At 37.7% G+C, this 27,891-nt stretch overlaps 1 protein-coding gene across 2 annotated transcripts in view; it reads left to right on the top strand.

The window, feature by feature from the left end:
- Positions 1 to 27,891, top strand: part of LOC139473798 (M-phase phosphoprotein 8-like) — a 112,467-nt gene that overhangs the window by 6,472 nt on the left and 78,104 nt on the right. For both annotated transcript variants that reach the window (XM_071256558.1, XM_071256559.1), the window contains exons 2-3: positions 1,486 to 1,647; positions 20,194 to 20,982. In XM_071256558.1, the coding sequence (XP_071112659.1) occupies positions 1,486 to 1,647; positions 20,194 to 20,982 (951 nt within the window). The remainder of the gene's footprint in view (positions 1 to 1,485; positions 1,648 to 20,193; positions 20,983 to 27,891) is intronic.

Here is a 27,891-nt window from a genome sequence, read left to right as displayed (position 1 = left end):
CTTGCATTGATAGAGTATTGATGGTTGTGAACATTTTGGATTCTTCATCAGTCTCTGAAGCTCATCATCTACTGTCTCTTGTAGGGAGCAGGTACAGGTCGAGGTCTGTAAAACTTTGGCTATACATTCTCATCCACCTGAAGTTTATCCTTTTGTCGTGTAAATGTGCCCATTCATCTGCAAACACATCTGTATGTTTCAACAAAATGTCATCTAGTACCTCCTTGGAGTTCTCCGACACATAGAATAATGACTTCCAACAGGCCCCCAAGTTTAAATTTTTACCAAGTCGCCATATGGCTACAAGTATTTTTTTCTAGATAGCCAGTGGTAAAATCAAGAAGTCAAGCCAATATTGTATTCATAGGTAGCCAAAAGCATTTGAAATGATCTTTTATCAAATGATTATTATATGTCGAAGCCATAGCACTAGTCTTGGAATTGAAAATTAGTAGAAACTGTTTTGTTATTTGTGACTCTAACAGTGATGCCATTAATGTTACTAGATTATATAGGTATATCCTTGCTTATTCAATAAACTATCAACTAAAATAAAATACTAATTACATTAATATTTGTGTATTTAGGTTCATTGTTGACTTTAGGAGGAATTATTTGCGAGTACAATTAGTTGCAGACATGTTTATTTTTGCGTCTACATATGTGTAGCAATAGAATTTAGTTGCCACAAGATATTTTTCAAGGTAGTCATTTGGCTACCTCTGAATTTTAGACAGTAGACAAATTGAAATTTAGGTTGCATTGGCCACCGATTTAGTCGCAACTTTGAGGCCTGTCCAGTCAAGTTTTCCATTTGCCAGCCAATCATGGCCAAGTAGAGATGGCCCACTATCACTCATATATTGGTATGCAAATGAAATAGTGTGTATCATGATACACTCCTATTTAGACAGTGTACTGATGTAATGTGAATGTTGCTATTGTCATCATATATCATCAATCACAATTGTTTAACGATCTACTGCGTCGTTTCACTACATATCAATCACTTCTGCTACATATCTATGACTCATCATACCACTGTGTATCAATCTGTATGTTAATGAACATGCTGTGAACATGCCTGTTGTATAGAGACGTCTGTTCGCTCATTCTGCTTTACCTCAACATGACCTCGGATATAATATTCTAGATAATATTCCAGAAAACTTGAGATCCGTTATTGTTTTACTTTGCCTAAAATGAAAAATGATGTCACATATCAGAGACTTTTCCACAGAATCTAAGCCTGTAATTCTTTATTTGTGTGCTTGTCCTTCTTGCATCCAAGGTTATGCATTAATCCAAACAAACAACATGATAAAGTCAGGCTCAGTAGAGCCAGAGCGAGTTAAAATTGGCCCCAGCACCCATTTGCTTGTAATAGGCTACTAAGTTGGATCAGTTGGGCAGGAGCTCATATATCAACCATTGGTTTGTCTGGCCCAGACAATGTTCACTCCTTCACTTCACTTACTGTTTCAGGGAGTAAAGGTGTACAAGGTGAGGTGGAAGGGCTACTCAAAAGCGTTTGATACATGGGAGCCAGTTGAGAATCTGGAGAGCTGTCTGGACATGGTGGAGGAGTTTGAGGAAGTTAAAGAGAAGGAAAAGAAGAAGCGGTCAGATGAGAGGAAGAAGAGAATGGTAAGAATCAACTTTATCTTCACTATTTTCTGAACGTTTCTGATTTATTGGCATCTCAATTAAGCTCAGAAGGTTTCAATGAGTGTTGATCATCAAAGTAGGCAACTGTAACTTGAATTTGATGATACTTGATAGTAAACATCTCCATGGTGGGGCCAGATTCATATACCTATACCACCACTACAGAGGGAGTTTTTTATGTCAAAATGATGATGCGATTCAACGATCGTCATGATTCGTATTAAAAGAATCATTAATATTAATTAATAATGAATAAAATTTACTATAGCCCACGAAGATATTGGAAAGGTATAGGAGCAATACAAAAATTAGCCACCGCAGCTAAGGTATCTAAAGATGTGGCCAAGGATTGGCAAAGAAACAAGCGATGTGGCAAATATACTTACCAGCACCGCGTTATATCCCGAGGAAGAAGTGTTATTTTTACAACGAATGAAGTTCATCAAGCTGACCTGTTCTTTTTTCCCCTCGATAAGGTAAGATGCAATACGTAAAACACGCTTTAACCTTAGTGGATGTGCCTAGTGGCTACAAGGAGGCTGAGCCATTAACCTCGAAAGATTCAACAGAAGAAGCTAATGCACCGAGTTGCATATATAAACGCGAACCACTAAAATGGCCTAAGCTATTTCAAGTAGATCCCATTCATGAGTTTATGGCATCAGTAACTAAACTGTTAACAAAGCACGATGTCAAAATCATGTGAAAAAGGCCCACTGTAGTCAAGCTATTGTTGAAAGATTTTAACCGGATATTAGCGGAACGTTTGTTTGGAACAATTAAGATCAACCGAATGGGTGACACGATTATCAGCTGTTGTATCAGTGCTGAATAATGAAATAACAAAATTAATCGGGAAGAAACCATCCGATGCGTTTAAATGAAATCTGTGACTTCCGAATCTTCAGCACTAAGGAGAGGCAAAGAACAAAAACCTCCGGATAGATTTAGCGTAAGATATTTATACCAGCCCGGTGAACTCGAAGGAGGCCAACGTTGCGCAACTGATCCGATTTGGTCCCTGAAGATATATAACATAAGTCGATTGGTTATGAAAGAAGGGGAGCCTATTCTTTATTATCTTAAAAATGGACCGGGCAGGGCATTTGTATGAGAAGAGTTGCTCATAGTTCCCAACAATACAGTATTACCGCCCTAAGTAACCATAAGCGTAGGTAGTTACACCATCCTTATCAATCCATCTCTTTGTATCTAAGGGGGATAATGATGTCTTGTTCATTCTTAATCCATATATCCTATGAGCGTAACTTCTTAAAGAGTTCATCTCGTGTTTGAATGTTCTACCATTGAATAATGCTTCTTTATACTGTTTGTGTTTGATATGCTTTTTTACTACATACTTCTTAACGCCCTTAGCTTTTCTTATCTCTCCATTATTGGACTTCTTTATAGGTCTTAATCCAACATACTCCGCAATAGGGGTCCCAGCACATTCATCCTTCATCTTACCTAATACCTTTTTATTTACTACGCTGTGCAGTGGATTATCTTTTGGGTAATCTCTCGTGTCGTACATATATATTTTTTCTGCCATATCTTTATACAGATCCTCGGTTTGTATTTCTATCAACAAAGAATCTGTATCGGTATATAACACCTCACACCTATCACCGTACTGCTTCTTAAGTTCGTTTAATATAAGTCATACATTAAGTGTTTTGACAAGTCAAGAATACTCATACCAACGTAAACCGGTCTGTTCAATTTTATATTAGTCTTCTGCATATGTAGTGCGGCGAAGTCGTTATCAAATATCTTGCTTCTGTTAAAAGCTGGACTGGCTATAAGTTTCCAGAGTCTTTCTTCCTCATTAGATCTCACTAATTTAACATCAACACGCTTCCTTAGATTCTCCATTGTTTTACAAAATACTGAGTTATTCATGAGCTTATATAGGTTCTTTTCGAAATTGCTGGTAGCCATCTTTCTTAAATCTGTGTTCAGCCTTATATAGGGCTCCATCCAAGGGCTTTGATCAACTTTAGAACTCTGTGTATTTTCTTTAGTTTCATACCTAACGATAGATACAACTGGAGATTTCTGTAGTGAACTATATATTTTGTCTTATTCATCAAATTTGGTATGAGTTTTTATATGTTAGCTAACCTAGTATTACCCATCAAGGAGTGTTGATATTCCGACATCCAATCTTTGTTAACCATTAATCTTTTGGGAGCTAGCGGATAACTGTTATGATCTTTATGTAACTCTGTTGGATATTTCAAGTCAACTTCCAGTATGCATCCTTTATCGGAATCTGTGGGGATATCATTCACATCGATATCATTCACATCGACCCACTCAAAACCACCCATGGGTAAAGGTTGACTCATAGCCCATACGTACAAATTGTTGGCGTCGAGATATAATATGTGCATATCGGGTTTACTCGGATCATATCCTTCCACTAATTTATTATTAGCCTTGGAATACCTTTTTGCTGTCATCAATATACCACCTCTTAATCCTTTCTCAATAAACAAGTGCATATCGTAATCGGTGAGTAGTTTTAGTTACACCGTGTCTTTTTTAACAATGCCCACGACAGTCCGAGACTGGAATAGTACCATGCCGGATCCAAGCCATTATTGTTTTAAACATGTCTTTCGAAATATCTCGAATATATCGGCAAGTAACAGTACATCGGTTTTTTAAGTACAGATAGTGATAATCACCTAAATTCTTACAAACTCACTTATCCCACACCGTCAGAGCGTGTTCAAAATCGGCATCGGTTATTTTAGATTCTGTTAAGTTACTATAGAATGTTTCAAGGGGTGGTAATTTAGTTTCGTTGAATCTAGACGAATCATCCATATATTCGTAAGGATATACACCTTTTCTCAACAACAAATGCCGACACCGATCAGTATATTGATTTGTTATAGCAAAGTCATCAGGATTGTTTGCATGAGCTAAATTGTCCAGCAAAGATAACAGAAACTGTACAGAGCCTATAAATCTAAGTCCATTACTTTGTTTTGTTCTGGCTTTCCCATCCTTGTCTGTATAATGTATAGTCTTAGTCTTAGAATGATATGTATTTTTCCATATTATTAGGAATACATGTTAAGCCGCCGTCGGTCTTTGAGATAGCTTGCATGATAAGATGAGAATCATATCCTCTAAGGTTGTGAAACACAACGGGGATGGGTATTGTTTGAGAATTCATTTTTAGTTTCAAGTTACACTCGTTATGTGCGGCTCCCCGATAATTACCTGTGACGTGACAATGATCTCTTACAGAATCCCCATTCAGGGGTGTATTATAAATATGACAAATCGTTGACTTCTTATAGGCCCTCCAATCGTCCCTCGTCATACACAAGGGTTTCTTACGCGATACATTTTCCCTGATTTTTTACTCTTTGTTTTGTAGGTATTCTGGGAACTTTCCCACTGCATCGGGACCTCTGTAAATCAAGGGCGGGTTTATTTTCCCATCATACCTTACAACTATATATCCAAACCCGCAAGGAATATGTTCTTGAGTTTTGTACGTAAAACTACATTCAGTATTGTGTTCGGTATTTTCAATCGGTTTGATAAGCGATTCGAAGTCAGCGTAAATTACGTACGGTACTGGCATTTGATTACAATGATGTTCAAATTTTAATATATTTTTTCCCTCTTTATGCATATCGATCCTGATAGCAGTCTGTCCAACACCTCTGCAGTCTTCTTAATGTGCTTCTAATAGATCTTGTCTGCTGTATCAATGCAAGCATCTTTCGCAGAATTATTTCTTTTCCTTATGGGTTGTTTGATCGTATAATAGCCTGTTTAAACTCTTTATCCACTTATAATGATATTTATCATCTTTTTCGATTTGAAAAAAATTGATTCTGGGCAGAGCTTATCCTGTGTAGAACAATTCCTTTAGAAGAATGTCTGAAAACATTTATAGCTAAATTATTTTGCTTTTCCACCTTATCAGTTTGTGAGATTGGTGTAGGTTCATCTATACCATCAAAGTTGAGTCCATCGTTTTTGGGATAGCTCGAAGGTCTATCTGGATATTTGTTTGTGGGGAACAGTGCAGATCTTATCGCAATTCTTAAACAACCATTGCCTTTATTTTTTACATTAACTATAGCTTTTTTCTTAATACAGGGGTAAATCCATATAAGATCCACCTTTGAAAGGCATATAATTTGCTATATTTAAATATAAACTATCGATTTTATCTACAACCCAACCCGAACCTCTATTAGTCCAGCGTTCTAAGTTTCTGGTATCCGTTGAATTGATGCATCTAATGATGTGTTTATAGTATCAGATTCAGTTATAACTTCTTGATTGCTCCAGAAATAAGGTTCGGTATATTCAGCGTCATTTTTACTCAATGACATTTTAACCGTTAGCTGGTATTTATACTATTTAAATCATCTAACTCCTCGTTAATTTTGCTTGATACGATGGGCTGAACATCATTTACATCCATGTTGGAATTAATATCCATCTTCCAACCTCTTAGATATTTACCCGAACTGTCTGGGGGTACAAATCTCAACTCATCATCTGTATCAACATCATCTGGTTGATTTTTATCAATAACCGGTTCATTTTTTTCTAGTAAATCAATCAATTCAGCTTTTCTCATTCTAGAATAACCACGTAGACCACGTTGTTTAACCAAAGTTTTCAGACAAAAACCATTGTGGTATATACAAAATGAATCAAATGTCTAAATGGTTTTCTTTCCATATATCTAATTCTCCCCAACCGATTCCTCTCATTGATGTAATCTCTCTTCCTAGCGTAAATAATCTGCTTCCTAACCCTATCAGCACCTTGTGTCTTACATAAACAATATCCCACATACAGAACACGTATAATTTACATTTCCTTGTCTGATGGAAAAAAGCATGAGTACCACAATATATACCAATGCATGGTTTCTGACATTGAATTGACTTCCTCATGAGTGTATATCTACACAGATTCATGATTATACACCTATCATATTATCTGTCTAAATGCAGAATAACATAGCTAAATATGGACACACCAGTCAACCCCAAAACTATAAACGCTATCTCGCGGTCTTTCTGAGCCTCTGACGGTGTATAAAACTGAGAGAGTGTTGGCCTTGGCATTGGGTCAAGTTTCTTTCCTTAAACAAGGAAGTATTCGTGCATGGCAGATTCAACACCCTTAAACGTTTGAATTGAATGTCCTTGTTTACGCAGTTCATCATTAATAAAATCTAATCTCTCCATTCTGCGTCTAGCCCATTGTGACTGGGCTTTGAGTTGTTCTAATGCTTTATTATGTCTTTTCTGCTCCTTTCCTCTCATACTAGAAAATAAAAAATTACTCCCCGAAAAAGCTAGAGCATTAACAATAGCTCCACCGACCATCATCGCAATTGATGGCATACTATGTTTATAAAATATTCAATTGTTTAATTACTTCATTATGTCTTCTGGGATAAGCCCTTGTTTGATGAGCATATCTTTTGTTGCCATTGCTAATCCTATATCGAGAACCATCATACCGATATCATAACCATTAAAATCTAGTTTGGGTGGTGTGGCTTCAGTAATCATTTTAGCTATATGAGTATAGCCAATGGCCAAGCCACTGACCACTGCTGAATGATACTTTGCGTTTACCAACATTTTACCATCTGTAACTGGAGTAGTCATGCTTTTATAACATTAAATGAGGGCTTAACTCTAATTGAACCTCATCTAATTTTTGAACTTGTGGTGTTTTCTCTTCCCCGGTCTTAAAAAAACATACCGCTGCTATAGCAACAACCCCTAGTAAGTAGGGAGCCCAAGTTTTAATCGGGCTATGTTCAGTATTGTAGGCCTTTGCCTTCCTCGCTAGCGCACCCTTCCTACCGGCTGCGACTTTTCGAGGGTTCTTAGTCACCCTGACTTGTGGTGCAATCACTTGTGGTGTTTGTGGTGTTTACACAATTGCTTGTGTTTGTGGTGTTTCCACAATCGCTTGTGTTTGTGGTGCAATCACTTATGTTTCCTCGTTCGCTTGTTGTATTTCAGTCTCCATTATTAATAAGTGGACACGTATGTTTAAATTGACAATACCTAGCCGTTATTAAAGCTGTGGTAAGTGGCGCTAAGAATATTCCGTATCTATGATAAAACTCACAGCTTACTGCGCTAATAGCGTGTTCGATGAATGGGTCTTTCTTGAGAGATTCGCATAAATACGGGCGATTTTCTGCCGGTATAGGGACAAACGTACTAGCTACTACTGTGTATAGCTGTAACATAGCCAAATCTATTGTTTTAGTCATGGTAGCTCCCAGTCTAGACTCATAACGCACGTACAGTTTTTTAATTTCTTCATCGGTCATGTTATAAATTTTTTCGATGGTATAATTTCCTCCCAAATATTGGGAACATTTTCCACTGGCTACCATAGCCGCGAGTCTTTTTCTATGTTTATCTAAAGATTTATCTGTATGTTGATCTGGCTCATCTTTGAGCATTTGTTCAATAAGTTTGTCGCATTCCATAATGTAATACCTAAGGAGATATTTAAGTTTAACATAATAAAATATGACATATCCAATACAGCCCGAAATAATAAACTGTTGCCAAAGAATGAGGATTTCAAACTACATTATTACATAATAACCACTAATGTTCAATTAATCATATTTTTGCTTTTTTTTTGCTATATTTTTGCTATATTTTTGCTATATTTGCGAAAATTTGCTATATTTTTTGCATAGCAGCTGCTATATTTTTGCTTAGCAGTTGCTATTTTTTCCAAGGAATTGCATAAGCAATCGGTTTTTAATACGAGTTTACAATGCTTCGTTTCTGCTAACAGTTTTCTAACTTATCTCGCTCGAGCTTGGTAAAAATAACATCTTTTTTGCGTAGACATTCCTCAAATGAATCTCGGTCTTTGAAATGAAACAAGGTTACCCATTTGGTCTGCTCTCTCAGATCTTTCAGGACAGAGTTGTATTTTTGAGTAAGTATCCAAACAATATGCTCCATATGTCTTCCGGAGAATGCTAAATATGTAAGCATATCTTTCCTTTTGGTAGGTTCTTTACTCGCACTGCAGTCGTCTATTATGAAAAGGGTTGATTCTCCTTTGTATTTTTCGTGACATACTCGTAAACAGTCTGGTAAACGATCGCCTGGATCAACTCTGTGCACCTCGGGGTCATTCATTACCCAATCTCTGGATAGGTATGTTTTATTAACGCTTATAGTCGGGCACAAAATAAAAATATGGACGAAAACATCCCTATAATGACTTTGTAAAATATCTAGAATAACAGCTCTTTTTCCGCAACCAGTTTGCCCGCAGATGATAGCGCATTGCGGGTTCTTTAGGTAAAAGATTATTAATAGATCGCTTGCACGAATCTTCCATTCTGTATATTAAGTTGTGCGTCCATAATCATGTACAAATATATGTTTAATTTACCAGCCACTTCCTGACGCTTCGTTATCTGTATAGTAACACCCTCACTGGCATTTTCTATTCTCCGCCCACTGCCGTGTAGTTGGTCATCGTCTGTGGTTCTCATGTCGAGCCATAGCGCGTACTTCACGGTAAGGAATTCAGCCATCGATACATCCCCGAGAGACAGATCTTTTGCGACCACGTTAGCTTCTGTGCTTCGTTTTATAGAAGGGAGTTTTTTAATCTCATCGCCTTGTTGATATGCTTGCATACCTTGACTATATAGTTGATTAGGCACGCCTTCAATAGTCAATTCTACTTTTGTAATCTTGGGGTTGTAGAACGCCTCGGTATCTTGTGCAAATGCTTCAGAGGGGTCCTCGAACAACATTAAAATACCCTTCAACGATCTTTTTGAACGTTTAGATTGATATTCCACGTTGTATCTCTTTTGTTCCTGGTGATCTTTCGGTGTCAAAGCACACGATCGTATAAAATTGATAAACTTCCGGTATACTGGTTACGAATTTGTCTTGCTAATTCAGGATCTGTTATCATATCATATCAGTGAGATATTGTCAATAGAATAGCTACCATCTTCAGTAGCTTTGGTTACTCTGCTGTAGTCATTAAAAGTGAGTTCGTATTCTAACCTATCGCCTAGGGATGCTTGATAAAAGGGCATGTGACTATCTAGTAATTCAAAGTCTAGCAAAATAAAGCTTCGGTTACCTAATGCAGCTTCAACAGCCTTATCTCCTACGACGGTATTATCGTCACTATCAGCACCCACACGCAGTCTTAATATGTTCCGATTACAAATACCTTGGTACTGTAAGTTTTCCTGTTCTTTAACCGTTCTCCAGAGATCCATGTAACAGAAGTATACGTCGCTGTCGTCAATACTCAAAACTTCATTGCCGCTAATTTTACTCGCGATTTTCTTAACAATCGCACGACCTATGTTCTGAACGATCTCTCTGCTAGCGTCGGTAGAATTCAAACTACCGTATTTTCTTGAGCATAGTGCGCACTTTTTAAAAAAAAAACACAGCTGTGTAGAATGGGGTGCACATTATACACGAATGAATGAGTTTTTATGTTTTTTCCCCCAGACATTACCGCGAGCACGTAACACCGGAAATACCATGTCAACAAATCCATACTGAAGTACTACGATAATTCCACGTTACAGGTGGACTGCCTCCGTGGTCTAGTCGTAGAGCGTCCGCCCAGAGAGCGGAAGGTCTGGGGTTCGACCCCCGGCCGCGTCATACCAAAAGACGTTAAAAGATTGTACTTATTGTTACCCTGTCTGGCGCTCGGCATTAAGGGGCTAAACAAGGACTGGTCGGCTTGAAGTCAGTATACTGTGTCTGAGTGGGGTATTCATGTTAAACTGCGGGATGGTATCTCAGTGAGCTAGCACTATAAATCGGCATCAGTCCGGACTAGTACAAGCAGCCAAACAAACACACGTACATGCACGTCGCTATATAAGTGCAATCATCTTACGTTAAACCCCATTCCACCTCCACCACCACAACGTTACAGGTACCATACTCGGAGTACAATATTAGGGAATTACGAGGACTTGACAAGGCAATGCAAACAATGCGGGGAGAATTCATCAATAATACAGCCAAGCATATAGCTTATGAGAAAACAAAACTTGAACAGGCAGGCGATGAATTCAGTAGACACCGCGTTGCTGAAAGATTGCATAACTTAGAAGACGAAAAATCGGCCCGCCTCGAAGCGGCTTCAAGTAATAGAAAGGCACTTCGTTCACAGGGGATAACCATTGCCAGTATTTTACCCGCACTGGGATTTATTATATTGACTTTGACTCTCGCAGCATCTGCACTTCCCGGTATAATAGGGAGTATAGTTTCCTGGCTCTTGAATTTATTAGCAAAGACCACCACTTGGCTTAGTCAAAACTTGTGGGCACTGATCGTAGTAATTGCCGGGCCGTTGTACTTATCCATTTAAGACTATTTATCCAAATCATGAGTAAACCAGCCGTGACTCCATCTACTATAAGTGCTGTTTTTTCATCGATATGTTGTTGATTTTTAGCGGCAATATGTGGCGGCACTGGTGGTTGTGCATCAGTAGATGGTTGTGAAACATGTGGTGTCTGTGGTTTTACTATTCCCGTTTTGCCTGTGTTTGTTTGTGTTATTAATTCGGTGTTAATATCTGAATTTATACCTGTTTTTTGTTGATCGGAAGCAATAACAATTTTATTATTATAGCCGATCATTTGACCGATCTTAAGTTCCATATTACTCGGAGACATGTATAGTTCTGCCCCATAAACGTAATCTACTTTGGATTGAGTGTACTGTAATACATCTTGATAAGGCTTTATAGAAGATGGTATGTCAACTGGTGAATTAATAGCATCCTCTACGTTTGCGACAAACTGTTTTTGCGCATCGAGCGTCGTCCCAGAACCAATTATTCCCATTCGTGTATGTGATTGTGCACCAAGAATTGCCCATACATAAGTTCTTATTGATTCATTATCTCTTACAAATCCTAGGTTAGTAAAATTATTTTCTGTTTTATCATTAAGAAATTCATTCCAAGCGTTGCGGTATTGTTTAGTTGCACAAATTTTGTAACAATATAAGCTAAACCACTCTTAAAGCTCATAAGATCTCCTATCCAATCATTACTCAAAAGTTCCTAGCCATGATTAAGATTATGCAATCTTACAAAAAGATTGTTTTTCTGTAACAGTTTAAATGGATCAAATGGTTGATGAGTTTTTTTAACTAAATCATCACTTTTTTTGTCCATTGTACGTAACACCTAGACCGTGGTTAAGTCCTTTAATACGCCAATCTTTACTCGTAGAAATATTAAATTCCTGACAAATACGTTCAAATGCGAACCTATTGTACGGATTATTTGAGGATGTCCATGCTCGATCCTGCGGTAATGGGGCACTAATTTCTTTAAGAATACGTCTAATCTGATAGTACACGTGAAATGATAAAACAGACTTATTTAGTTCAAATCCTGGGGCATAAAGAGATACACCACATCCTGTTGTGGCACAGCATACGACAAAGTTTAACTGGTTCTGCCAAAATTGCATTGGATTGTGGAACCAATCATGCACCATTTTATTGCTTTTTGCTGTGACTCTATATTTTTCAAAGATATCAGGGAATTTAACAAAAAATTAGCACCAGAGGCACTTACTAATATCGATTGATTAGTAACGTACGTTGATTTCATACTTAAGTTATGATATAGTATCTTTGTATATTTAATATGTTTGTTACACTCCCAGGAATAACAAATGGCCAGTCTATTCAACTACTTCATGCTATTGATAACTCAGCTGGTCAACTTGAAGTCGCTATCTGTGATGTAACGTATTACCCGCGATGGACCAATATAAGTGCTGCAAGAGATAATCATATGATATTTATACTTGATACTGACAATATAAAAAGCACTCCCATTATTATACCTGATTGGTATTACAGCGTATGCTCCCTCGATGAAATTTTTAAGCCTTTGGGTGTTAGTCTCACACAAAATGAGTCGAGTGGGATGCTAATTTTAAGCACTGGAGAAGAGGAAATAGTTTTTGGTTTGGGCTTAGCAGTTACACTTGGATTTATAAACGGAGTAAGAATATTAATACCACCATGAAACAACACATGGAGTTAAATTACCCGAAATAGTTCCCTGTAAAGAATTGTGCATCAATCTTGATCAGATTAGTACAACGGATAATAATTCAACTCGAAAGTCCTTCAACTCCGCTAAGAGCTATTCCAGTGAAAGATGAAAAATACAATAGCGGTAGAACGGAATCTTTCTCATCATTACAATATAAAAACTTAAAGCGGGGTATTATTTCAGATCTCAAAATTTCTGTATTAGATGTAAAACATCAATTTTTTACTTATGCTGCATTAGTCCTTAATGCATTCACTGCTTACCTTGCGACAAAAAAACTGGGACAGCGTACGGGCGATGGTCCTTGGGTGAAGGCTCTGTTCCGCAATCCACTTTTACACCCCGCCATCGCTGTCCCTGTGACCTCAAGTGACCAAAGGTCAACTCTTCACATCACTGCCTGTCGCGACACAGCTAGGACGTTTCCAGCGGAGCTCTCGTTTTTGGATTTATTTAGACCTTTTAAATCCGTCTACCATTCTAAATTCTTCTGCGATGGGTGATGTATTCTTTTCATATTACTTTCAACATGTTGTGAAGTTGTATTTGATGTTTTGAGGCGGAAAAAAAAACTGTCTTTTTTTCCCGCCACATGCTCTGTTCCCCGCCATTTTGAATTGTGTTACAATTGTTTGCTTGGCAAAGGTAGTCAAATGTTTACAATTATCGGCTAGGTATGTATAACATATTTCATATGTTGTTTTCAATACTACTAGCTTTGGCGATTCATTGAGTTGCATATATTCAATCATTTATACACTTTCAACTCGTTCCAAAATTTTGCCGAGAAATTATTATCTACGGCAGTAAATTACAGTCCCCTTTTCTTCTAGTATATTATTGCTTAACTTATGCTTACGCATTGTACTAATTGTCAGGGAAAAAAATCTATTAAAGATCCTCATCCACGTTGTTTGACGTGTACGCAAATTTGTGCACCAAATTCTAAATGTGTTTTTTGTATAAACCTCTCTCCAATGAGTTTCGCGAGGTATAGGCAGGTTACTCACAAATGTATTTTGCAGCAATCAAGTCGTGAGAAAAGGAAAATGTCTCTATCGCGAATGAGCGAGGGACAGGATTCGATCATTACGATGCAACCTTTATCTTTGAGGGATAATAGGTCGGCCGTAACTGTCACCGCGGAGGTGCTAATGCCGCCGGAATCCTCTCTCCCAGAGAATGTTGGGCGTATTATAATGGGACCTAATTTGCAGTCCTTTGAGAATCCTGCGTCTGCAGACAGTGCGCCAGCGCCTCAAGATGCTTTGTCAGGGGTAGCGCCAAGCCAAGCTAGACTCAAGTCTACTCCATTGAGCATTGCGTCTCATATGCCTGCGCCGAGCGCAGCCAAGGCCTATTACCCAAGCGCACCTACAATGACATCAGACCCAGGGCTATCAGCGTACGATATTACGCAAGCAGTGCACGATCAGCTTAGCGCTGTACCAATGTATCCAGCGCAGCAGATGCAAGCGCAGGCGCCTATGCCAATTCCAAACACTAATTGGATGCAAAATTTTCTACAATCAATGTGGCAGCAGTCTATGACACAATTGTATCCTGCGCCTACGCCTAAGCCTAAGCCTAAGCCTAAGCCTAAGCCTATGTATCAGACACCTGCATCAACTACATCTACGGCACATATTTTACCACCTACTCCAGTGACTAATGTGTATAACACACCTATTATGAGTCATAATACAGTACATTCTTCGTTGAGTAGTACCAGTACACCTGCTCGTACTTGGACATCAACTCATGATTCCTTGTCACCAGGCAGTTCATCTAAGCCCAGAGGTAGTACTGCACATCGGAGTAGAAGTCGTTCACCATCTAGACGTACACATCAACATCGTTCTGATTCATCAGATTGTTCTAATGGTGAGGAGGGAGATTCCTCAACTGAATGGAATACTCACCTTAGCCTGGCACAAGTACCTGATTGGGTAGCTGACCACCTCATTTCAGTACCTTCTCCGGGTAGTGGGGTAGATAAAAAATATACTATTTGGACACATCCTACGTCGATTCGGATTGACCCTATGATGTCAGATGTGATTAGATCTTTGGATGAGGACTTCGCCAGGCTAACACTTACGCCGTCATTCAAGCCTCCCAGGTTTAGGAAAGATGAATTTCCTATTCATGGCTTTGAGGCAGCAAACCAGGCAAATAGTTTGGATGAGGATATACAGAGAACGACAGGCTTGTCAAGGCCTACCACTCTTAAGGTTCAGGATACCAGAGTTGCGTTTATTGAAACAGGTATTAAAACCTTTATCAGCATTAGCATCGCCTACTCGGGCGGTAGAGCAGGATCTGTCAGAGGATAATCCTAACCGACTAGATCACCTCCAAACTATAGTTGATTTTCAACAGCGTCAGATTGACCATATGAGGAATCCGCGTTGGCGGAAATAACTGTCATTCGGAGACTGGGTTGTTTAGCCTTATCTACTTGGGACTCGGAGTTTAAGCGCAGATTGCTACGTCAACCTTGGTCTTCCATCACCTTGACACACATGCCAAGGTTTCCAGTTACGCTAGGGATGAAACAGCACTCAAGGCTTTGGAGCATGTTTCTCAGAATTTTTCCCAGCAGTCAGGCAGGTCAGGCAACTACAGGCATAGACGTGAGTCTCTTAACTCTTTATCCCTGGCTGCCCCAGAGTTATGTCCCTTGAAACCCTGCAGTCCCTGACACTGACAAGGCCTGCACGCTGGCCTCCCTGGCAGTATTATTGGAAAATCACACTATCATTTTTGATGCACTTTTTCTACCAGAAACTTGCTTTTAATATACATTTATCATATACCATTGTAAAGAGGATTACGTATACTGTAATATTCTTTGTTGTTATTGTCTCTAACCTTTGTTATTTTCTAATTACAGGTGTTTACAAGTGAAATAAAACATGAAAACACTGAAAAAATGAAAACAGACAATGAATTTTGGCTCAAATTGTATTAAAAATCACAAAAATAAATCACAGGTACAAGGTAAACATAACACAGTGGTCTTGTAATCTTGGACGGCACAGGTAATCCCAGGTATTACAGGTAAATTCTCTTCATGCACATCTGTAAACAAATAAACAAGTTTACAACTCTTGGTACTGACTTTGTTTTCTATACTGATGTCACATATTACTCATGATACACTTACAGCCTCTTAGGTAAACTCGTTAACACAGGTAAAAACACAAATATAAGATTTTTTTGGTTCTTTTTCTGGATATGAAACAAAAATTAAGTATTTAGTAATTAAATAGTAATCTTTCACATTACCTGAATATTGAACGACAGCTACTACAAGAAAGACATCACAGGGAAGACATCACAAAACGAGCTGAAAGGACGGAAAGATTGTAAGTCCAACAAATATACAAGTTGTGATAACATATTTACAATACATTGCTATTTACAACTGCATAATAAATTAAATTAGTACTTATTAATTCAATAAATAAATAAATAATTATTACAGTTACTAAGATTTAAACTAGGATGAAAAAAACAAAAAACAAACATGAATATGGAAATAAATTTTATTCAAATTGTGCCAAATACAAGGACTTACGACAAACTGACGACAAACCGGCCATCTACAATTTGGATTGCGATCCGAAAAAAAAGAAAAAGGTTGTAGCCAAGAGTTGCCTCCCTTTTCAGATTGTAATCTGCACGATATAAGCTTGAAAAACACACATATAAATGTCAAAAGTTACTTTTAAAGTTATTCATAGCTAGAATAATTTAATGTTTGTGTTTGAAAGATAAAACTATTTTGTCAACTACTACTGAGAAGAAATAAGTTACCAATACTTTTATTGCTAAAACTTTACTTGTCAAAAAACGGCTTACATGTGCTAAAAAGAAGTTCTATTAGACAAATAGGTTACATTTCATTTACCTAAATTAGGTAACTACATTACAATATATTAAATTGCGATGCAGACAAATGTGTGATTACCGAGTACATTCATTGGACTACAACCTGAAAGGAAAACGTATCACAGTATAACAAAGTATAAAATGTAAACAAGCATAAGATAATAAATAAAAGTATCACAAAAGTGTAAAATAAATATGTGTATATAAAAGAGGTAATAAATATATATACAAATATAAGAAGTGGAAATAAATATATTTACAATTATTAAAAGAGGTAATAAATATATTTACATTATTTACAAATGTTTGTGGCAAAGGGCTTTGTTGAAATAATCAGCGCCAATACTGGACCTTAGTGTGGTACTGTTGGAAGCAATTCTTTTTTGATGAACAGCAAAGTGGGACGTCACACTTGGAGCACTTCCTGGATGTCTTTGACCTCTTGAATGAGTTGTCTTTGTATGTCACTCCTGGATGGGTTGTCTGAAACACTTGATTTTTTTTAGCACAAAGGCCAGTGGTTGTTGCAGTCCAGTCGCTGTTCCTCGGTGTCACCATGTCGCTGTCGTGAAGTGCTCCTGTTGGTGATGTTGCTGATGAGCTGATGGGCCAGGTCAAGTCTGAAGGACAGGAGATCTCTCTTGCAGCTTCCCTGGGGGTTGTGGTCGATGATCGTACCTTCAATGAGATATGCATTATACATGGCAATCTCTCTTAGCTTGCTCTCAACACGCCTGTACCATTTCATAGATTTTTTACTTTTTTTCACACGCGTGTACTTCCCATACTCTACCACCGCTGGTGTTACTGCAAGTTCATCCTGAGTTCCATCCTTCTTCCTCCTCTTGGTCGTCAGTCCTTCTTCCGGCCTGTTGTCCTTCCACATCGTCGCAACGAAGTCTCCATGGGCAACCCAGTCGATGGATCCATGGTCGAGGCGAGTAGTATCTCTTCCTGTTTGTAGCTGTATTGGGGTAGCCTTTCCTGTTGGTCCGAACATGGCCGCACAGGTATGTAACCTCAACAAAAGATAATCAGCAAGTGTAGGACTTGTGTTGAAATTATCTGTAAAGATGATGTGACCTTTGCCAAGAATTTCCTTACAAAGGGTAACAACAACCTGTCCTGAAAGCCCAAGCTGTCGATCGACTACTGTTCCATACTTCCCTGCATAAACTTCAAAGTTGGAACAGTAGCCGGTGACAGCATCGGCCAGGACCCACACCTTCACACCAAACTTTACTGGCATATCTCACATGTACTGTTTGATACTAAGCCTGTCCTTGAAGGGAATCATCGCCTCGTCCACTGACACTTGCTGGTGGAGACTGTAGTGTTCCTGAAAAGAAGACCTGAGATGATCAAGTATGTAGCGTACCTTGTGCAGTTTGTCATTAGTATAAGGATTGTCAGTGCTGAAATGCATGTACCTTTACCTGAGTGAATCTCTGCACATAATGTCAGGGACTGGAAATTTCAACAAAGGATATTTAATGCCAGAATGCGAATACATTTCATCCCTGTCAAGTTTCATGATATCCATGTACAGCAAAATGCCATAAAAAGCCTTGATTTCATCAAGAGACATATGTCATACCACTCACCTTTGTTGTTGTTGGGATCGTTCGTTCTCTTGTAGGCTGCATTGTCATTCGTTGCCCTGATAATCTTTTCAAACACAGAATCATCATAATACAGTTGAAAAAAATCAATAGCACAACTAACTATCTTCACTCACCGTGTCAATATTTTTGGGCCCTGTCTCCTCTGCAAAATCCCTCATGTCTCCACCGTTGTAGTCCCTCTGCCACTGCCATTCTTGAAAGTTCGGAGGGGAGTACACCTCATCAAAACCATCAAAATCTAATACAGAACTTGAATGCAATACATAATCCTTCTACACTTATTATTGAAGTCTTGTTTGGGGATGCATCAGAAGATGCCTTCGAGATATTACCAGGTCTATCAATTAAATGGCTGAAGCAACACGAGTGTCGACGTTGTAGTATTATTTATGTAGGAGGATCACCCGTTGCAACCCTTGAGGGGGTCCAAGTTAATAAAAGTGACAGCATTTCTCTTAAAAAGATATTTATGCCATATAATATACATTTAATAAGGTTGATGTATACTCTCAAAACATTTAAGCAAGATCAATTAAAGAATTAATGAATTAATGAAGCAGGAGATTCGATCAAATTCTCCTAAGACCAGTGGTATTGGCGAAAACGAGAAAAAAAAGTTCATAGGACAGGGGAGACAACAAGCGAGTCAATTATTCCATGCTAAAACCAAAGAACTGGTTGGAGATTAAAAATAGATTGTTTACTATCGTTGGATCACATTTAAACGAATGCTTACATTAATAAAAATGTTGAAGGCTATAGTAAATTTTATCCATTATTAATCAATATTGATGATTGTTTTAATACGAATCATGGCGATCGTTGAATCACTTCATCATTTTGACATAAAAAATTCCCTCTGTAGTAGCAGTATAGGTATATAATCTCTGGCTCTGGTGGAAGTGGTCCAGAACCCCCATCATCTATACTACTTATAGAGACTTAATAATGTAATGCCATGTATGCAATACTTTGGCATGTGTTTTGTGAAGATTGAAAGTCAAGGTCACTCTGTGTGCACAACAGCTTGAGTATGTATGATTGGAATTTGATAAAGTGTAGCACAAACAGTCTCTTGGTCAAAGAAGTGGGGCACAGGTGGCCCAGTCATCTAAGGCGACACAATTCATAGTTGCCTCCCTTGGGGACGCCATAAAAGTATGATCATGGGTTTGAATCCTGGTTTGCGTTAAATTTATTCTGCTAATGTTTTTCATCCAAATGGTAATCGTTGTCACCTTGGACTTTCCTCCCACATCAAGCTGACACTCCATGATACAACTGAATACTAGCCAAAACTCACTCACTCACTCACTCACTCACTCACTCACTCACTCACACACACTCACTAGCACTGATAGGTGTAAGAATGGACATAGCAACAGGCAAATTGAAGCCAGCTAGGCAATTTGCCCAGATTTGTTCATCATAATAAAGAAGTTGACATCCATATTTTCTCTTCCTTATGTGAATCACTTCTAAATGCTTTTCAAAGACCTGAACAATTTTTTTTTAATTTTTTTTTTAAGAACTAGAAAACTACTTGATAGTATGATTAGTATGTCATTGTTTTCGGGCATGTTTATGAGGTGTCCATTTGGTAAAGACAACAATGGACCAAAAGACAAAAGAAACCAAATCAATGGATCATACTGACCACCTTGTTTTTCTAGTTACCTCTTGTAAAAGCAACACACAATTGTCACTATTGTGAAAACAATAACAGACATATTCACAAATGGTAGTTATTTGTATATTAACAGTGTATTCAGCTGCTACATTTCGGACATGCAACCTCATCATTGGCCATAATTAATAACTCAGTGTATTTTCTTGGTTGCATGTTTCAACCAGGTTCTAATTGTTTCAGGCTCTGATGGCAGGACGCGAAGTTTCATTGGAAGACGAATGTTCTGATTGTCAGTTGCAGCCCATTGTCATCAGCAAGGAACCTGTCATGCCCATTTTCTCCCCTCCACCTGTCCCAATAGACACATCACCACAGACAACATGTACCCTGAAGGACACCTTCTGGAAGGACTTGGAAGAGGGACGGATCAATCTGTTTAATACTGACATGTACTCAAAGGTGAAGGGCCAAGGCCGAGCTTCAAGACCTAAATCGTTCAAGACTCACTTCAAAGGTCGGGCTACTGATGATGGGGGAGAAGAGAAAAGGGAGATGCTTGAAGGAGATGGGACAGAAGGGAGCAGGAAACAGAGTCATGGCAAAACAAAAAAGGGCAAACAACACAAATCAGGGAAGGGTGGATCTAAATCAATTGGTGGTAAGACTAGCACATGTCAAGGCCAGTTAAAGGTGACAGAGACCTGTGGGACTGATGGAGTTGAGAGGACATCATCTTGCACAACTGACCTCAGTGAAACCAGTAGTGACAGTTCTGATGTTATCATGGCCCATGTCATTTCTGTCTCCACACCATCGCCACCTGTTTTGAGCTGTGTGGAAGACTACAGTGATGACAGCAGTAGGGACTTCAGTGACCACAGATACAGTTCTCCAGCCGACATTACTGGATCTCTCTCACAGTCTCCGAACTGTTCCCAGGAAGCAGTTTCAGAGGATACAGGCATCTGCATGGATAGTAGTGACCTCCTGAGCCCACAACGTGAGATAAAGGATATCAAGTTAGTCATGGTGAGTGCTGTTCCAGATCTGTTCATATATACAAGCAAATAGAGTCAATATATCTCATTTTCATTTTACCTGACCCAAAGATGGTTAACACATGCAGTTCTTAGTTCATTCATGGCATGTTATCTTGGTCAAAACACAAGGCTGGTGGTGGCAGGCTTGGCAAAATCAGAACACAGTTAACAGTATTAATGTAAAGAGTTTTTCTTATCTCACCTTTTCAAACATTTTCTGTTCAAAGTAAATGAAAATCAAATTTAGCTTTTATCTTCAAGTGCCTCAGTGTCTCAATTTCTACTTTCTCAGCCATATAAATGTGATAAATCAATTCTGTTGTCAACTATATAAGCAAACCCATATAGTATGCAGAGTGATGCATTCGAGATGTTAAGATTTTGTCAGAATTTGGCAACCACCGCCACCACATGCACTGTACAGTGCACAGATTTCATAAAAAGTATATATCCTTTATAGCCATGTGGAATATTGTTGACACCTTGTTCAATCATTTCAAGGATCAGAATTATCTTCAAGGTCATAGCTTGAAAAATAATTTGTTATCCGGCCATCTCAGGAAGCGTTTATGGTAGGTCCATTAAACTTGGTATATGTCATTGTGTGTAATAGTAGGGCAGGGACCATTTACGGTTGTGAGTGACTATGTTTAAGTTAATACAAGATCTTGGTCACAGTGGAGGTTACACTTAACATGTTTAAAGTATGGGTGCCATTTCAATTATTATTTCCACTAATAAGTCTTATGCATGTAGTAGTTATGTAATTGATTAACACTAACTGTGACCTACTTTCAAAGAGTATTACATGGTTGGGATACCAGGTAAGAATAGGTCCCCAGAACCTATGCTGGTTATTAGAGATTAGAGGTGACCATTGGATCGGAAGGTCAGGTTCTGGGATTGCATGTCATCATACCCTGATGGCATGGATCGTTGCTCACAATATTGATCACTGAATTGTCTGAATTATTTACAGTCTACCATACTGAGTGCAGTGTTAAACAACAAACAAACAATGAGTTGCAATTGCTAAAAGAAATTGTTACACTGAATTCCACTAAGGGGTCAGTCACACATTCAGGATTTATACTGCCGTCCTTGATAGGACAATTCCTGAATTAAAATTTGTCAATACTCTGATCAAAATCCTGTGATTCACAAATTTGTAAAAACATGTATTAAATTACGACAACAATCAGATATTGTTCAGGAAGCTTCCCGATTCAGACGTTTCCAGACGAATTCGTCAATCTCAATCGTTCTCAATCCAAATTTGATCCGATTTGTATCTTCGACTTGGTAAAAAATTACTGAATCTGTCCAGACAGCGTCCTGATTCTCCCGAATGTGATCTGACAGAGATCAGACAGTGACCGGACAGTGAACCAACAAACACGCTTTGCATTCGGCAAGATGTGGACGCAATCTGGACACAATTGACAAGAAACGTCAATGAACAATTTTCCCAAATCATGCCTGTTTATCACAATAGCACCCGATCCACAGACCACCGTCCAGACAACATGGGACATTGTTACAATTTTGATCCGATACAGCAGAATCTGTCATGACATAGTCACGATTATAATCCGACTAGACAAAATTGGCTGAGTTTCCGAAATTTTATGGGATGCGCCATACTGTCAGGAGTGCTTGGCTGACCTCAATGGACCTTTCCCGATCCATAGGACTCTGTTACGAATGTATGTGACAGCGTTCAGACAATGATAGGACGTTCCAGATCATTGAGGATAGTAATCCGACTTTTTCACTTTTCGTGTTGTAGCCCTGTCTGATCTCAAATGGGTGTCATAATCGGCACTGTGTGAATGCATCCTTAGGAACATAATATTTGGCCTTTACAATGCTTCATGCTGTATAGCCTTTTGGAAGGCACTTGAAATCCTTGCTACTGATATGATTATTGAAGATCAATTTCACTCTCAAGGTCATATATTATGTTCACAATAATTAAGTAAATGTTCTCTCTAGATATCACTCTCCTTCTTAGGGGCGGTGGGGTAGCTCAGTGGTTAAAGTTTTCGCTTGTCACATAGAGGGCCCAAGTTGGATTTCCCACATGTGTACAATGTGTGAAGCCCATAATTCCTTCAAATACCTTACCTCTGTTACATCATGGCCTATATTTTTGTAATTTGGTTAACATCACACTAAAAAAATCTTTAGATTTTAAAGAGACATCCTCTTCATTGTCAGTCATCCCAATCAGTTGTTAGGAATACTGTATATCATGCCAAATGTCACATGAGCATGTCCTGAGAAGGGAAATCATCACTTCTTTCTTTTGAGTATGTGTTTTGGTGTGTGGGTGTGGGCACGCTCACTAAGCCTGACTCCTGAAACATTTTCAGTGTATTTTAGCACATGTCTTTGAGTTCAAAATCAGTGCTAATGTATGTTAGGCAATCAACTTGTATATGTCGTATTTATCTTTCGTATTAATTTAAGTAGGTGGTATTTCAAACATATTTTTGGGTGCATTGACTCCCCGTCACTGTCTCCCTGGGATGTAGCCACGTAGTTGTCGTAGGAGACCCTCATCTCCAGGGTCTTCTCTGTGAAACAGAGCTCTACACACTCTCATTGAGATGCTAAACTTGGGACGCTGTCTCCGATTCATGCTTTACACTGGACAAAATGTCATCCATTCCAAACAATCCAAAACTTGGAAATACCACCATTCCAAATGGAAATATGACCATTCCAAAATTTGTCAAGGTCATATTTCCAAGCTTGGATTTGTTCGGATATGTTTGGATACAACATGTCATAATCATATCTGTTAAACGTTGTACAACTTTTGACCTTATGTGAGATTAGTAATGGCATGAAAGTAAATAATGAAGAGTATTTTGGCCCTATTTACTACGAAAAGACCAAATCATGAGCAAATTTTACTAAAAGAATTTCTGTCATTTAAAGTGGCTACTCTTTATATTTAATTTCTTATCTTCCTTGTCTATAATCATATGACATTGACTATAAACTTTGAACAATTAAACAAATATTGTGTTTTCCCATACCAACTTACGGTTGTCGTAGAACAAAGACCGTTTCGAGAATAGAGGGCCTCATTATTATAATTTGAACTAATATACATAATAGTACTAGGTATAAATGAATTTTGATAAGTGTTGGTACAAGAATATGAACTTCGAATTATCTCAGAATTATGCGCAACACATAGGGCTGGAAATTTTATGATTGGTCTGGAACTATCGGACGGTAATTCAAAACAGGGAACAAGATTTCGTCAAATGAATCATTGAGCCAGGAATGCAACGATTTAAATGCTGACAAAATGAATAAACATATCTGGAACAGAGTAGACTGTTCATGCGGACAATTATATGCTACGTCTATTGCCAATAAAGTTTATCACCCCATGTTATAGCATTTGTTTCATATAAACATGATAAAAGATAGAAGCCAAATAAATGGGACAATTAGTTGTTATGAATTAGCTTTACCTCTGTGACATATTACGCAACTAAAAGTGAATATGTTTATCAAATAATCAATTACAGTAATTAACCTAGTGTCCTTATTGATACACAATTTAATTACGTATTGGGGTACAATATATAATACACATATACACGGAATGATTTCTTATTTTGTCAATTTAATCATAACCTAAATCATACAAATCAAACATGTGAAAATAAAAGTAGTGACTAACTTTATGATCAAGGGTATAAATACTCAATTGTATCTATAAATCCTAATAGTATAACAATAAATCCTGTGTATTTACTGAGCATATTTAGATACATCCGGATCTACGACCGCTGTCATATAATCAATCAAGGAAAGTATATTAGTAGTAGAGTGTGTTTATTACGGTAAAGGGGCCACCGGCCCATTATACATGAAACATGACATAATATGCGCTGAAGCACCATATAATATGATTAAAGTTTCTGTTTATGCAAATATTAAATGATGGACATCCATATCATGCAAAAGATTTACTACGTTTCTTTAAAGCTAAAAAGATAAATTTAGCCAAATTATTTATGACCGTGATTTTCCGTAATGTGAATAATAAAATAAGCTTATTGTTCGATGGGAATTTAAAATAAAATTCTAGAATAAGACTTTCTCTTAAGTCCTGATAAAATGGACATTCGAGACAAAAATGTAGTTGGGATTCAATATTTGGTATTAAACAAAAGGGAGAAAGGCGATTCTTACGGTCAAGTTTGAGACGTCGACCGTACTCAATCATTAGGTCGTGGTTGGAACAGCGGAACTTGCATAACGCTCTGCAATAAGTTTTTAACATTAATTACATTAAAATAATTTCCTTGCTTTACTGCACCTTAATTTGTGTGTACATTTCAAGTTTAGAATATTTAGCAAGGTCTGATAGCCAATTTTGAACGTCAATGTCAATACATCTTTGTTTAAACTCGACTAGAAATTGTTGGACATTGACAACATGCTGCTCCATCCATACCTGTCCAAAACCATGAGTGAACAATAGGTTTTTTACTTTTAGTGCCCAGCAATCTATATTTTTCTCTGCTGAACTATACTGATATCTATATGGGTCATTCTCTAAAAAAGTAACATTTTGGCCTATGAAAAATCAACAAATCAGAATTCATTTTTGAAATGTTTTTGTTGAGCAGATAAACAACATAACAATTACTGAATACAAGTGTAAAATATGCAGGCTTAATATGTCTTTATTTTCCTTTTTGCAGAAAACTATTTCTGGCATCTCTGTACCAAATGTCTGTGCTGTTACCATGCATAAAAATCAGTTTTTGTCACCAAACATAAATCTAAAATGAATTAAATTTATGATATGGTTGTTGCATTTTGATATAGTTCAAATGCCAACAGCTTTAAAATTTCATTTATTGGCTTTACTATATTATTAGACTGGAAATATATGCATACAATGGAATTATTTGCAAAAAGATGTACGATAAACCTGTCTACTTCTTACACTGAAATGGAACTACCATAATTCTATAAGGTAATAATAGTTATTACACTCATTTTATGAATTATATATATTTTTGTCAGCAGAGTTGAACCAATTATAACTTTTGAGATGGCAGAAACCTGGTGACAGGAAAGACATTCACGGTAACAGGACAGACAACATGGTAACAGGAAAGACAAAATATTTTGTAATTGCCAAAACTATAATAACTATATCTGTGTTCTGTGTTTCAGAAGTAAAGGTAGTCAAAAAAAGGGAAACTCAATGAATGTGCATATCAAAGTGTTAGGTGTATTTTGTATCTGACCTTAATTAGATAAAAATGTGAGGTTTGGTAACAGCACAGACAAGCAAAAATTCATAAACCAATCTTATGTGGAATTGCTCATCTCAAAAATAGAACTTGATCAGAAACTCTACCAACAACCTTAATGGCACTTTTTGAGGTTATTGTTGCTTATTCCAAGCATAAACCTGTAAGGAAACGAGAATAGTCAACTTTCAAAACTTCAACAGTAACAGCTCAGACAAAGTCTGATAACATATTTGCACTTTTACCAAATGATAGCATTATATGATAACATTCAGTAAATCATTCTTGACCTCATTCATGTGCACATATAAACACAGGTTATTGTTTGCCATGAATTGTTTCCAACATATCTTCCCACAAAGAAGACTCAACACAATAGTCAGAGGACAGTGATATTTTGGAAGGCTCTGGTACAAAGCTAATTATGTCCTCAAATTGGTATCAGCATTTGTCTTTAAGTTTGCGTGGCCAGAAGAAACAATTTGCATTCCCCTGCTTTCCCGCTTTATGCATATATTCCACAAAAACTTCACCTAGCTCTATATCTTCAACATAACCAGGATATGATATGTTATACACAATGACAACAAATTTCCCGGGGCATTCATTTGTATCACCTGGCTGGTGTATTTCCTTTTGTCTTTCCATCTTATCATCATCTGAACTTTGAACCCTTTCCTTACTTGTCTTTTGGTGAATTTCATCATCATTCAGACTCTCCATTCTGTCAGCACACACCTCCACTTCTCTCTTTCCCCCACTCATACACTCCATTCTGTCAGCACACACCTCCACTTCTCTCTTTCACCCACTCATACACTCCATTCTGTCAGCACACACCTCCACTTCTCTCTTTTCCCCACTCATACACTCCATTCTGTCAGCACACACCTCCACTTCTCTCTTTCCCTCACGCATAGACAGGGTGTTTGAAGTGATCATGTAAAATTACTTTCATTTCAGTTGCTAAATATGTTACATTTCTTAATTATGTACAACAGTAGGGCGAGCAAATTAAATAATTGTTCATTATTTGTGTCAACTTGGTAAATAAATCATAAAATGTCTTTGCTGTCACTGAAAAGTGTCTGTGCTGTTACTATTAAATGTCTGTGCTGTTACCAAAGTTCTACTGTGCAGTGTAATCACTGTTTATTGACCCAAATGTTAATGGAAATTCAATTTTTCCGGTAACTAACAAAAGCCTAAGAGATAGAGTTTTAAAGACACTGAAACATTGAACAAAACTTTCTCAAAATCTCTATTAAACACTAAATGTCTGTGCTGTTACTGTTACGTGTCTGTGCTGTCACAGTCACTCATAGACACGGTGTTTGAAGTGATCATGTAAAATTACTTTCATTTAAATTTGCTAAATATGTTACATTTCTTAATCATGTACAACAGTAATGCGAGTAAATTAATAATTGTTCATTATTTGTGTCAACATGATACAAAAATCCTAAAATGTCTTTGCTGTCACTGAAAAGTGTCTGTGCTGTCACTATTAAAAGTCTGTGCTGTTACCAAAGATCTACTGTGCAGTGTAATCACTGTTTATTGACCCAAATGTTAATAATCTTCAGATTTTCATGCAACAA

This window comes from Haliotis cracherodii, unplaced genomic scaffold (genome assembly GCF_022045235.1).
Source record: "Haliotis cracherodii isolate W230 unplaced genomic scaffold, xgHalCrac1.p SCAF_3, whole genome shotgun sequence".
Lineage (NCBI taxonomy): Eukaryota > Metazoa > Mollusca > Gastropoda > Lepetellida > Haliotidae > Haliotis > Haliotis cracherodii.
This window is presented reverse-complemented; position numbering and strand designations above follow the sequence as displayed.